The sequence below is a fragment of the Polyodon spathula genome, chromosome 14 (genome assembly GCF_017654505.1).
Source record: "Polyodon spathula isolate WHYD16114869_AA chromosome 14, ASM1765450v1, whole genome shotgun sequence".
Lineage (NCBI taxonomy): Eukaryota > Metazoa > Chordata > Actinopteri > Acipenseriformes > Polyodontidae > Polyodon > Polyodon spathula.
Window position 1 is genome coordinate 28,261,280 of NC_054547.1, and position 13,613 is coordinate 28,274,892.

A 13,613-nucleotide genomic window follows, 5' to 3' on the forward strand; every position below is an offset into this window, starting at 1 on the left:
GACATTGGAGGTACCCCTCCCAATAATCTTTGTAAAATGTTGCTGTCCTTACGATGACCCCCTTTTGATTTATAATGCAGTTTGGAATTATGAATGGTATCGCTAAGGTTAAGGCCCCCATTTGTTAGCACAATTGATGGTGTTTGTGAATCCCAAATGTTCTTATCCAAGGTCTGCATTTGAGATACTTGTTTATATGACGCTGCCTTTGTTTCCCTGTGGTTCAGCGAGCACACTGTGCCATTTGTACAGACCGGATCTGGGGACTGGGGCGCCAGGGATACAAGTGCATTAACTGCAAGCTCCTGGTCCACAAGAAGTGTCACAAACTGGTCACCATAGAATGTGGAAGACATGTTATACAGGTAAGTACGTGAGTGTTTCAGCGGCTGCTCACTAAAGTATGACCTAAATAGTGCCACCCTTTAACTCAATATGAATCCAGCTGTTGCCTTTTGCAAGTCGGCCCTCTGAAACTCTGAAAGTGAGAACAGCAACCCACTCATTTGTGTTACTGTATTTAGACTGCCCTGCTTCTCATACTGCTGCTGTACACATTCAAAACTCTTCTGGTATTGTCAAGAGCAGCTTGGTATGAGTATGAAATGTTAGTTACCTTAACTAATATATTCTTTTTAAAAATGATAAGAAATGATTCTAAACAACAAGAGTAGATTAGTTAACCTAACTGATATTTCAAACACATATCAGGTTGCACTGTAATGCCTAGATAATGTAAATTTAATTTTGTCATCTTGTTTTCAGGATGCTACGGAGCCTATGGGTTCATCTTCAACACATGCTGATGATTTACTACCAGGTAATGGATTTAATTAGTTATTGGGCAATACTGATATTTAAATTATATTGATGTTAATGACTAGACTGGGGTGAGATTTTCAGATGCCCTGCAATGAATTCTCTCTTGTATCTTTGTGACCTCAAGTTAATATTCTTAATGTGAAAAGACTTTGAGACTATGAAATGAGATCTGGTAGATCCAAGCCTGATTTTAAAATGATAGACCTCACTGCATGAAAACAATATACAGCCATAATAGGTTCAACTGTCTGGTTATCTAATGGTTTATCAGACTGAAGCCCAATGACCCTGCCGTTTTTTTTTATATATAAAATATGCAATGCTTCATTTTTATTTTCTAACCTAGTATTAACATTATACTTTTTGCAGTTATTTCTTATAAATCTACAAGTCATGATGAAAATTTGGAACATGTCGGGGAAGAAAAGGAGGTAATATAACTGGATTAGACACTAACTATATTGAAATATGTAGTTTCTGTTAATTCCTTTTTTATTGCTATATTTAATATGATTGCTAAATGCTGAAACAAAAGATTTTGCCATTTTTATTTTCTCAGTTCTACCTGAAATAACAACTATTAAAATAAAAAGTACAATATAGAATTGGTTAGTGACTTCTACTTCTGGGCACTCATCACTAAGAAATCCCAAAAGAGACTAAAATTCAGTGAAAAAGCTTTGTACTAGAATTCTTTTTCAGGAATTCCTTCCTTGCTGATGCTTGCATCATCTGTAAAACTGACACATTTTAAATGCCAGTTGCTACGATGGCAGCATAGTTAAACGATTACTACCAGAACAATTAGTGTTATCTCTGGAACGTGAAAAATAAATGCGAGAATAATGTTCTCAGCACAAAGGTGCGAGAGGTAATTTCTCTGGTATTGTCCTCCCCTTTCTGAAAACGTGTTTTCAAGCTTAAATCCAGGATGGTTCAGTAGCATTGTGATAGTAATAGCAGACTAAGTAGAAAATTGGTCCTTCTCTAAGATTTGAGCATTTCTTGCCTACATTGTTTAGGTTTTGCTGTTGGAAAATAATTGTATTGATTCCCATTGCAGAAGCCAATAAAATATATTCATGTTTCTTAATGAAATGTCACTCGCTTAACAAGCAATCGATTTGGATAACACCAGATTAGTTGTTTCTATATGGTGACGTTATCGATTATTAAAGGGCTAATAATCTGTCCCCCCCCCCCCCCCCCCCCCTGTGGCAGGCTATGAGCAGTAGAGAAAAGGGCAGAGCTCCTTCCAGTTTAGGACTGGCAGACTTTGATTTAATCCGTGTCATTGGCAGAGGCAGCTACGCCAAAGTGCTGCTGGTCCGTTTAAAAAAAACAGAACGCATCTACGCCATGAAAGTGGTGAAGAAGGAGCTTGTGAATGACGATGAGGTAATACGTTGTACACATGAAATATTCAGCAGTTTCTTTCATTATGTATTTTAAGTGACTAAGAAATGTCCTGTATTGATCCACAGAGCAGAGACACTGTATCACTTTACTGGTCTCCATGCCCATCTAATCTTTCTCCTCTGAGACCTGCCATTTAGGGCTGTTTTTGGCAAAGAAATGCTCACTTTCTACTACACATGGGTAATTTCAGCTCAAGTGCCACTATAAGCTTCTTTTTACATAGGGTGATTTGTTTAATATTTGTTGGAATGGTAAATCATAGGTATAACAGTAGAAAACCACCTAACTGGTTTCACAGTTGTGCAGCAGTACATGCAGTATAATGCTCGTCATCATGATTGGTTAGTGGGCCAAAAACAACTAAATGGCAATTGTCCTTTTGACCAGTCCTAGGAACTTCACTGAAACCACCCAGACTTATTCCACAGCTCCTGTTGCCCCAAGCCTTCAGCACACTTCCCTTTTGAAGCCTAATTGATTTAATTTTCTGGTCTTTCTTGTCTCCTCCAAGGATATTGATTGGGTGCAGACGGAGAAACACGTTTTCGAGCAAGCATCAAACCACCCATTCCTCGTGGGATTGCATTCCTGTTTCCAGACAGAGAGCAGGTGCGGATTCTCACTGAGCTAGAAATAACACCTTGTAGAATATATATTTATACTGATATTTCTATTTAAGCAGGGTGTCTGTTTTATTCACAGTCCGGCTAAATATTGAACCTTTTCATCCAGTAAGTAACCCTGCAGAACAGCGGTTTACAAGGAAGTTGCCAAGGTATATATTGATTGATTGATTGATAGATTTTGTTACAGCTACACTAATCAATCATTTCCTCAGATCCTTTATTTAACAATGTACGCCCAGCTGAGAACAGGTTCACATTTACAGAGGTGACCTGGGGAACTGAAGACTTAAGTGAAGATGGAATTTAAGCAGGCTTGAGGGTTTATTGACCTGTCTTGAGATGAACCATGACACTAGGGTTAACACCCCTGCTGTACTTTAAAAGAATGCAGGGGGATTCCTATTGTCCACATTGTAGGTTAACTAGATACACCTGTATTAAGTGCTTAACACCAGCCACTGCAGCACCTTGAAGGTCACCTATCCAAATACTAACCATACACATCCTTGCTTGGCTTCTGAGATCTGACAAGATCAGGTCGAAACCAGTATGGAGGTAGGTAGCTTCTTGAGAATGTGTTTGCAAGGAACCTCATAGAGTTTCTGCGGTATAATGAGTATTGTTTCACCTCCAAATTGCTCAAGATTCACCTGAAGATAACTTTTGTGTCCAGGGTTTGGGATGGCATGCTATGGCTTTTGACTTTTTGTGCAATTTAACCCTTGGTTCTAAATGTAACATGCTTTCTACTAATAGGGACACAGTGTTCACAGTTAAAGTATTGTATGGGTTTTCTAATGATTCTCTTCTTGTCTTTTAAGGAGGGGCTTCTTTTTAAACTACTTTTCTTCTTTTATTGCTATTTAGGTTGTTTTTTGTCATTGAATATGTCAATGGTGGAGATTTGATGTTTCACATGCAGCGGCAGAGAAAACTTCCAGAAGAGCACGCCAGGTATGAACAGCGTAGCTCTATTACATGCCAACAATATTTTACACAGATCACACACTTCATGAAACTTTTCAACTGGTTGGGAATGTATTGCTCTGTCAGCAGAGATATACAGTGCTTCCTCGCTATAAGATTCGATTTATTATGCGCCTTGGATATAACGCTTCTAAAGCATGTCCCCCAATTCCCAGTATTAGTGATTCATGCAATATTTCTACAGTAAATATAGTACTGGTGGTGTTCAAACTGCAAACAACTTTTCAGTCTAATTTCTATTTTTGTCTTTCCCTTTTGATACAGTATCTGAACTGAAGAAAAGCTGTGCTGGCACTTTATAACACAGACATCTTATTCAGCATGCGTTTTATAACTAAATAAATATTAGGCCTATTACATGGTTATGTGTGTAGGTCATAGTGCTCTGTATTTTCGTAATACTGATGAATCCAGTTTTGGGATTTACGGTGATGGTGGTTAACTGTATTGCCTCAAATTATTTCAGTTCAAGTAACAGATATTGCAGTCTACCCTGCAGCAGAAGATGCAGTAAATGCCAAGCTAGACGAAGATGTCTTTACAGCTTTATAGTTAGTGCATTGGTTGAAAAAATCACTTTTTTTTCTCTAAATGGGACAAAGACAGGAAGAATAACCTGTGCAGATTTATTGTGATAAATAAATAATGGATTTATTGCTCCTCAGGTTTTACTCTGCGGAAATCAGCTTGGCATTAAACTACCTTCATGAACATGGGATCATATACAGAGATCTGAAACTGGACAACGTCTTGCTTGAGTCAGAGGGACACATTAAACTCACTGATTATGGGATGTGTAAGGTGTGTGAGCAGTGCTTTGGAGAACAAAGTGTTCCCAAGGTTTCCTGATGACTATTCAGATAACATCCACTATGCCACAAGACTCTTATTAAATGAGTAATAACAACAGGGAGGGGCAGTTTTTAGGCAGGGCCAAGGGGCTTCATCTGATTCAAAGTGAAAATCAGAAAAAAGGTTAAGGATTTGTAAGAAAGTTGTTTCTCCTAAAGCAAAGTAAGACATGGTTATTAACTCTTTTCAGTTGCCCTGCTGACTCTACATATTTGCTTTATGTATAAGAATACATAAGAATATTTACAGTATTACATTTGACCCAGGTATAAACATGTAATTATGGATGTTAAAATGTTCAGCACTTCATTGGTCTCTAGTGTATTATAGAAACGAGGGAGTGATTGTAGCCTATTTTTTATTCTACTTTTAGCAATTGTAGATTTGTATTGCCTCAGTTGTGTTCAGTTATTTAGCTGTTAGCCCTCTTTGTTCATCTTTTTTGACACTGCAGGTCACTGAAAACAGCAGAGCCCTCTATTAGGATAATAATGATGACCCTGTTATATTAATGTCAGAAAACACTTTTGAAGTCAAACAAATTATTTATAAAATAGACAGTCACAATGTAGCCAGGAGGGCGTCTCTGATTGTGTATTTGCTCTCTGTAGCAAGCCGTTCTCTCTGGTGAGAAATGCTCATTGGTCTTCTCTTTCAGGAAGGCTTGCGTCCTGGGGACACCACCAGCACATTCTGTGGTACTCCCAACTATATCGCCCCGGAGATCCTGCGAGGAGAAGATTATGGTAATAACTTGAAGCTGGCTTTTAATTCACTATTTAACTAATGTAGGATAATGTACAATGTGCATGCTGCTGTGGTAACTCTGGTGTAATTATAGAGGATGGAGGATATGTTGTGCATTTTAATGTGTTTTTACAAAGCTTAATATACAGCTGTAATAAGTTTTACAAGGGGAGGCCACAATAACTAAGCTTTTAGCTGACTATGTTAGAGCTTTCAGTATACCTGCTTCTGTGTTCTTACTGATAATAATAATTCTGTTTTGTCTGGTTTTTTTTTGTGTGTGTGTTGGACAGGTTTCAGTGTAGATTGGTGGGCGCTGGGAGTTCTGATGTTTGAAATGATGGCAGGAAGGTCCCCCTTTGACATCGTGGGAAGCTCTGATAACCCTGATCAGAATACAGAGGATTATCTATTCCAAGGTACAATCTTTTTCTTTTTGCATACACAACACTCAGTTATGCATACCTGTTTTATAAAGAATAAAAATAGAAAGCTTAAAACAAGAGATTCTAATTGCAATTACAGAGGAACTTGGTATGGTATCACTTTCTGTTTCAATGACATCCTGTTGACCTTTTTAAAGAATAAAAACCGTATTACTTCAATTTGGCCCCCTTGTATTGACGCCACAGTCATATATCAGCTTTATAATAGAGGCCGCCCTCAAATAAACGCCGCTAACAATGAAGAAACATTAAGGTATTTCTTTTCTCCCCCCTACTAAAAACACACAGTAAACACTGGGTTAGGTTTAGGGTTAGGGTTAGGGTTAGTAAACACACCCTAACCCTAACCCTAACCCTAACTGACTATGTACATGTAACGCCCCGGGGAGACGGGAGCCTCAATCTAGCCCGTATATTACAAATTAATGTACACACATATAGTAAGCACATTTTATTTTATGGTAGTACAGTTCTGAAAGAAAATGCAAGATAAACTATGTACAGAACAGCAGTCCTTCTAAAGTTCTTATAGGTGGTTTTGTTTTATTTTTAGTAAAATTGTAATTCCCGTACAAATAAAAACAATGTGCTTATATATTCTCTATGAGAAGATTTATTTTCAGTTTCTCTTGCAGAGAAATTACAAACAAGCAAGTTACAGTGAGAAAAAAAAATAACTGAATAGGATATACAGAAATCACTCTTGGACTTAACTGCCACACCAGCATTGTCCCTCCCCTTAACAACGAATACACACTCCCGATTCGCTTGTACAGTACTCCCCTGACCTTCCAACTTTCCACCTAATAGGCTGTCGGTAACTGTCACCGATAAAATGTAGTCAAAGTAGGTTCGCCACACACGCTGCTGCATACAGGTAGGCTACCGTATTACAGAAAATAAGCAACCGCGATATTTCTGAAATGTCATAAATCATGTAATTAAATATTGCAGTGTTTGAAAATCGTAGTGTTATTAATAAAGGCTGCCCTCTTATAATCGACGCCCTCGTTTATGAGCCCAGTCATTTTGATCAATTTAAAATAAACGCCGCAGCACCAAATTGAAGTAATATGGTACCATGTAGAAAGAAAAGTTGTGTTTTTTACATCCACTAGGGGCAGAGTGTGAGTTAGAGGTCAGTGGTTCTGCTCTGGTGTATGAAATGTTTCTGAGCGTTCTTATGAGACCACAGTGCTGCTTTATTCAGAGTTTTAAAAAGTCACCAGGATGTAAAGACAAACAAAAACTGATAAGAAGTTAGTGTAAACAACATGAGGATTAAAACATGTTTCATATCCATACCAAGTTGTAGACACTGGATTTTACAAATTTTAATGATTTTAAAGAGAGATAGAGAAGCTAATGTTTTGATCAATTAAATCGTTCACCAGTGTTTTCTCCGTTTTAGGATTTTCCTACTAACTTTTTTTTCTTAAATCCCAGTTATTTTGGAAAAGCAAATCCGTATCCCACGTTCCTTGTCTGTCAAAGCTGCTAGTGTTCTAAAGGGTTTCCTTAACAAGGTATGACGTTTCTCTCAACCCAGTTTCTTACATATCACATGTAGTACTGTGCGTGTTATATATGTTGTTAATTCAATTAAAACTTTTCTCCTGAAGGAACCCAAGGAACGTTTAGGCTGCCACCCTCAAACAGGTTTCGCTGACATCATGGGGCATCCGTTCTTCAGAAATGTTGACTGGGACCTTGTAAGTAGCTTATAACCTTCACAAGGCTTAACTTGGGTGCATATGTCTTTAATGTGACAAAATCCTAGGGTGTGTTTCTATATAATTAAAAAATATATATTATAAATGTATCCGTGCACCTGAACAATATTACAGAAACAGTATCGGGTCTGAAGTTTCTTCAGTATTAAATGTGCTAGAAAGTGTAGCCCCTGATTTGGGGTAATACTGCTTTTTGTACATTATTGTTAATCCGAGTTGGTCAATTGGGAAGACACGGCATGACCAATTTTCTAACTGATAAGTAAGCAAGTATTTGGTCATTAACAATAATGGATAAGTCCTGCAATCATCTTATCCTATCTATTTCTGATCACATGTCAAGCATAGTATATTTAACTGTTTAATATCAGCATATTTTACAGTGCATGCATTTTACTTTAAGAATACCAATGTAAATTAGCTGTAGCAAACCTGAGTGCGATGCATCGCATGTTTTAATCATGAATGTTATTGCACATGGTCCTTAACAAAAAACAAAGAATAAAAAAAAAACATAAACAGCCCAAGTATGACTTGCATTGCATGTAATGTTATGTTTTGAGCTGACTATGAAAATTGTGGTGTTGCAGATGGAGCAGAAACAAGTGATTCCTCCTTTCAAACCCAACATTTTGGGAGAGTTTGGACTAGATAATTTTGATGCTCAGTTTACCAATGAACCTATACAGCTCACTCCAGATGATAAGTAAGTACTGGTATTCTGTTCTGATGTGCTTACTGTATTTGTTCTTATTGGTAGTTAGGATGTTTTTCATTCAAGAGAAGAGTCTTCATTCTGTAGCTGAATCCCACCTTAGCCACTAATTGTCCATAACCTTGGGGCAGGTCTCTTTCCCACTGCTGCTTCAGTCACCTCCTGTTGTAAAACAGTAAAAGCAGGGCCAACTAAGAGCTGAAAATGAGGGAGAATTGAGGCACTCAGGACACAGATAACTTCCCCAATAGCTGCATTTACATTGGAGTTCAATATAGACAAAAAGGGCCACGTTTATTTTTTGAAATCCAAAAACTGAGTTGATCGGTTCTTTTGGCTATAAAGCACCCTGATAACTGCTGAAATTAAATAACAGCAGTTAACACTGTCAGCACAAAATAAGCAGTAGTCTCTGATATGCATTGCTCAGAGACTTTAAATATGACCAAGACCTGTAAAAACTATAGTTCCATTACTGCACTAGATTTTTGGTTTTGTTTTGTTTAAATCTGTGTAATGGATATTATATTTTGTCCTTTTTTTGTAATATTGAAACACTTTTTTTTGTGAACATGTATGTTTAATACTGTTATGCAGTTTTCAGAAGCATTACTGTTTAAATACTTGCTTATCCCTGACCACTTTATTGAATGTCATACAAAACCAACACTCATGTTACACTATGTAAAAGTAACTTAATATAAAGTTGATTGAGTAATTGAGTCTGATTTTAAACTGTGTGCTCCAGCATCTCGATCAGGGCTTACCAGCCCTGATCCTGAACACCCTGTGTGTCTATTGGTTTTTTTTCCAACTGAGCTCGCAATTACTTAACTAAAACCTTAATTGACCTAGTAATTTGCTTAATTAGACCTTTTTAATTGTTCTCTGCTCCTAAAAAGTTGCAGAGTTCAAGTTACTTATAATATGTTATAGCTAACTTGAAATCTGCAACTGTAAGAGATGAAAACAAGTAAAAAGGTCTAATTAAGTCCAATTATATCATCAAATTGTTAGTTCAATTAAGGTTGTAGTTAAGTAATTGAGAGCTCAGTTGGAATAAAAACCAGAAAACACATGGGGTCCCCAGGACCAGGGCTGGGAAGCCCTGATCTAGAAGAAAAACTATTCTATTTCAACAGTAAACTTGTGAGACACATTGCATTCATTTTAGATTGTGTATTTCTGTTAGTAATTGAATTTATTTTTGCAGCGATATTGTCAAGAAGATTGATCAGTCCGAATTCGAAGGCTTTGAATACATCAACCCTCTTTTAATGTCTGCTGAAGAATGCGTCTGAATAGATAAAAAAAAAATAATGTTTCATTTGACTGCTATTACCTTTTAAATTTCTGCGTGGTTAGAAATCATATTATCTGAAAGATGTCCTTTTAAAATACTAAAGCTGTTAGTATTTCAGCTGCTAATCCTGCTGCTCTCATGCCAGTTAGAGCCCATAATCCTGGTGTAGCTTGTAACCAGCTGTTACTGCAGATTTCATACTTTGATACATACTTAAATTAATGTTTAGATGGAAACCTATATACTTTGATCTTCAATACAAGTTTGACTATTTACTGTCAAGAACCTCTAACGTAGAAATGGTGTAGTTTTTTATATTCCCTTATGTATTCAGGGTAATATTAGAAGGTTTCTCACAAAAACTAAAAATCAAATCATGTTGAAATAGCTTGAATTTCAGTTTCATGTACAATTGCTAGATTAAAAAGCTAATTCCCTCACCAGTCCATAGGTTGTAATTGGCAGCAGAACTGTTGAAAACTGAAACCATTTCTACTCTTGCAGGAAAAATATACAAAACGATACATGAACCCCTTGTGTGGTAATGGCTGGGGAGGAAAAAAAAAACGAGGTTACAGACTATGAATGATTAAAGACTATTGGTTGCAGAGCTAAAAATGAGCAGTTATCTTCAGAGCTCAGCTTTAGAAAAAAGGGACCTCTGCTTTTAAGTCACAGGCCAGTGGAACTTTTTTAATATATATATTTGTTAAACTGTGAATGATACCAGTGATCTTTGTTTTTAGTTAGAGCCCTCCAAAAACACAGATAGATTTATACAAACACTGGCAGATGTACATGCCAACACTGCATTGAGTATTTTACTGCTAGAACTCAAAGTAAACATTTTACAGTCTAAAGGAACACTTTTTCGAAGTCTGGTTAGTGTGTGTTTTTGTTTGTTTTTTAATGCTGACCAAAGCCTTTTGGAATACTTTTTGACAGCCTTTGAAAGAAAGATTGGCAGTTTTAAAACCTGTATATAGTAAGAGTATTTTGAAAGACGGTTCACTGTGTAGTGCAAGGCACCAAAGTTTGAGCTTCTGAAAATACTTTTTAAATCAAACGTTTCACCCAGATTCTGTCCAGAACCCAACTTGCTTTATTTGTTTCATTGAAGTTCCACCTCTTATTTTATCAACTTCAATATTTAATGGAAAAGGGTGACAACTAAATGCCATAGCACTGAGAGCCTGTAAGAAAGGGTATCACACTTGTATAATGTTTATCTGTCAAAGTCTAGTGTAATAGATCACGTTAGTGTTTGTGCATTTTTAGGAATGTATAATTTTATTGTCATACTAAAAAGTCTGCAAATGTCCTTAACAGTAATCCCTTTTGCATTTTTGTTTTACACCAGTACCAGTCCCAGTCCAGGGTTAGTAACACAAGGAAAACATATTGAAATTAACTTGCAGGCACTGTAATGCAATGAACGTATTAAAACGTTGAAGTGTTGTCTTTTGTGCGTGTCAGGCTTTTTGGGTAGTCCCCAGCTCCTCTTCATTTGTTGGTATTTAAACAAGGAGGATATCTAAAGGAAGGTGTGACTGTCAGAAACCAACTGGCTTGGCTGTAAAGAATCTGAGAGGAGCTTTATATTTACAACCCTCTAGTGAGCATTGATCTAGACATCATTTTAAATGACGGCATAGCATGCAACACTTGTGTGATTAAGCGGTGGAAACCTGTTTTAGCTTTTCTATAGATGTAGGATATCTAAAGCGGTATCTCCTTTGGCATCAACAAAGGGAAATCTACACAGACCAAATACAAGTTGTGAGTTTGTCCTTGCATATCATCTGCAGCCCTGGAGTGAAAATGCCTGCCAAACCTGCAAATAAATGTATAGTGGAACATTACTAAGGGGTTGATTTGATCAACCTGTACCCTGCTGGGTTAAATCACAGCTGGATTTCACAGCTCGATGGAAGTAGCCCTTGATTGTATTAAGCATCTTTCCATGGTGATTCTAACATTGCCCCAAAAAACTAAAACTGTGGCTTATCCCACTTCATCTCTGCTGGTGTGTTCTATCGTATTGCAATAAAAAATAAAACTATATGACATAGATGTAAAATTACTGGTTCATTGTATATGAAGCCAAGTTAATTGGGTAGCCTTGTATAGAGACTGGTAGTTTCAGTGGAGACTCCTATAGATTCACTCTCTGCATGCACTTGAGGTGGATGCAGAACTCAAAGGCAGAGGCCATTTGATATCCAATGCCTTAAACACCTATGACAGATGTTGGCTAATGTACTACTGAGTTTTTTTGTTTTTTGTTTTTTTTGGGGGGGTTTTCTTATCCCTTGTTAACGGTGAATAGGGTCTGTGAAATGCAAGAGAAGGTATAGCATGCATAGGACAGATCAGTGAGATGGTTCTCTTAGTGAGCGATTGGTACAGGCTTTGTTTTTCGTTAACATCTATTTAAAAAGTGTTAAAAAAAATGCTGATCTTTTTTTCTTTCAACTGCCATTAATTTAGTATACCCTAATAGAGAATTGAATTTTTTCTCTTGAGTTTACCTGTTATTTTTATATTGTTTTACAAACAAAAATGGTATAGGGACACAAAGAAACAATGTAAAAATGTATCAATTTTAATGTGTTATTTAGTTATGTTTTTTTTTCTTTTTTTTTGTACCTCGTTACACTTTTTTTCCTGAAATCCTTTTCAAACACTACTTATTTTTTGACATGCTATTACAAATGCCATAACACTATCTTGTTTAATTTACTTAATTTGCTTTTATTGTATTTTTGTTTTGTTCACGGGTAAAGTGTCTACAATATACTGTACTGCAGTCAAAGTGGAAAACAAGTCAGGTAACCGGGTAATCAGGAAACAGACCAGCATGCAAAGCATATCTCTTTTATATTGAATTATTCTAACGCGCATGGAAATCTCAGTGCTACTTTGAATATTTTTTTTTTTTTAAGATTCAAGCGCTGGCACGTGTAATATGGTGGGGGTTGAGGCATAGTTGACTGTGAACATATTCAATTGATTGACGAAAAAACACAATACTCTGTTTTGCTTAAAGAACTGTTGGTTTTATAAATCAAACTTGCATCTTGTAAAATGACAAGCCTGTTATACTTGCTTTGTGGTAGCTGATTACCTGATGCAACCTGACGATATTTCCACAATGACTGTTGAGATAATAAATGTGGTTATGTTATAAATGATAAATTAATACAGCATTAATATGTTCTTGTTTGTTTGTCTAAAAATAGACCGGAAACGGTGCTGTACAATATCATAAATGCCAAATACAATTTGTTTTTTCTTTTAAAGAATTTGCCTCTCCTGTTTCTTAATTTCTCAGGCTGTTGTTCAAGGTGTCAGCAAAAAGGTACCTTTTAATAAATAAATAAATCAATAAATAGGATCTGCAAAGGGACCTTCTGCTCCCTGCCTTACTCTGTCTTGTTTGTCACAGATGGTCATAATTTCACATAATGTATATATTTTTACTTCTTGACATAGGGGAGTGGTTGAGTTGTATGCATAAAAGACTTGATTAAATGAAAAATTACCATGTGCAGGCATTTTGAAATTTAACCAGTAGAGCTTTCTAAAAATACCTACCAACCGAAAGCCAGGAGACATCTTTCCTGTAGGGGGCTGCTGTAGAAGATTCACTTGTTATGTCTCTTATTGGAAACTGAAGAGGTTGTGAGGTAAACCAATTGACATTACATCTAGACCAAAGAGAAATTTGGGTTTCCTGTGATATACAGTAGTTACAGTTCAAAACAAATCTAACAATCACATTATTGTGAGTCCATGGTCCGTATCAGCACACGATTGAAGACCCTGTGTTGAGTGATACCCTACTCCTTATCTTGCACTCTCAATAGCAGTGAAACGGATATTCTAATTCATAGTTCTAACCACATTTGTCTTCCTGCTACAGGAAAGCATTGCATCAGTACTGCTGTTTTATCACCACCA

At 36.7% G+C, this 13,613-nt stretch overlaps 1 protein-coding gene across 2 annotated transcripts in view; it reads left to right on the top strand.

Annotated features, from left to right (window-relative positions):
- Positions 1 to 12,955, top strand: part of LOC121326834 (protein kinase C iota type-like) — a 32,195-nt gene extending 19,240 nt beyond the window's left edge. Inside the window, exons 6-18 of one of the 2 annotated variants that reach the window (XM_041270401.1) lie at positions 228 to 365; positions 766 to 820; positions 1,192 to 1,253; positions 2,044 to 2,220; positions 2,753 to 2,850; positions 3,735 to 3,821; positions 4,520 to 4,655; positions 5,365 to 5,452; positions 5,747 to 5,872; positions 7,346 to 7,425; positions 7,522 to 7,611; positions 8,223 to 8,338; positions 9,561 to 12,955. In XM_041270401.1, coding sequence (XP_041126335.1) covers positions 228 to 365; positions 766 to 820; positions 1,192 to 1,253; positions 2,044 to 2,220; positions 2,753 to 2,850; positions 3,735 to 3,821; positions 4,520 to 4,655; positions 5,365 to 5,452; positions 5,747 to 5,872; positions 7,346 to 7,425; positions 7,522 to 7,611; positions 8,223 to 8,338; positions 9,561 to 9,648 — 1,341 coding nt within the window. In that variant the 3' untranslated portion in view covers positions 9,649 to 12,955. The remainder of the gene's footprint in view (positions 1 to 227; positions 366 to 765; positions 821 to 1,191; positions 1,254 to 2,043; positions 2,221 to 2,752; positions 2,851 to 3,734; positions 3,822 to 4,519; positions 4,656 to 5,364; positions 5,453 to 5,746; positions 5,873 to 7,345; positions 7,426 to 7,521; positions 7,612 to 8,222; positions 8,339 to 9,560) is intronic. The other variant, XM_041270402.1, reaches the window with a different exon arrangement.
- The last annotated feature ends 658 nt before the right edge of the window (positions 12,956 to 13,613 follow it).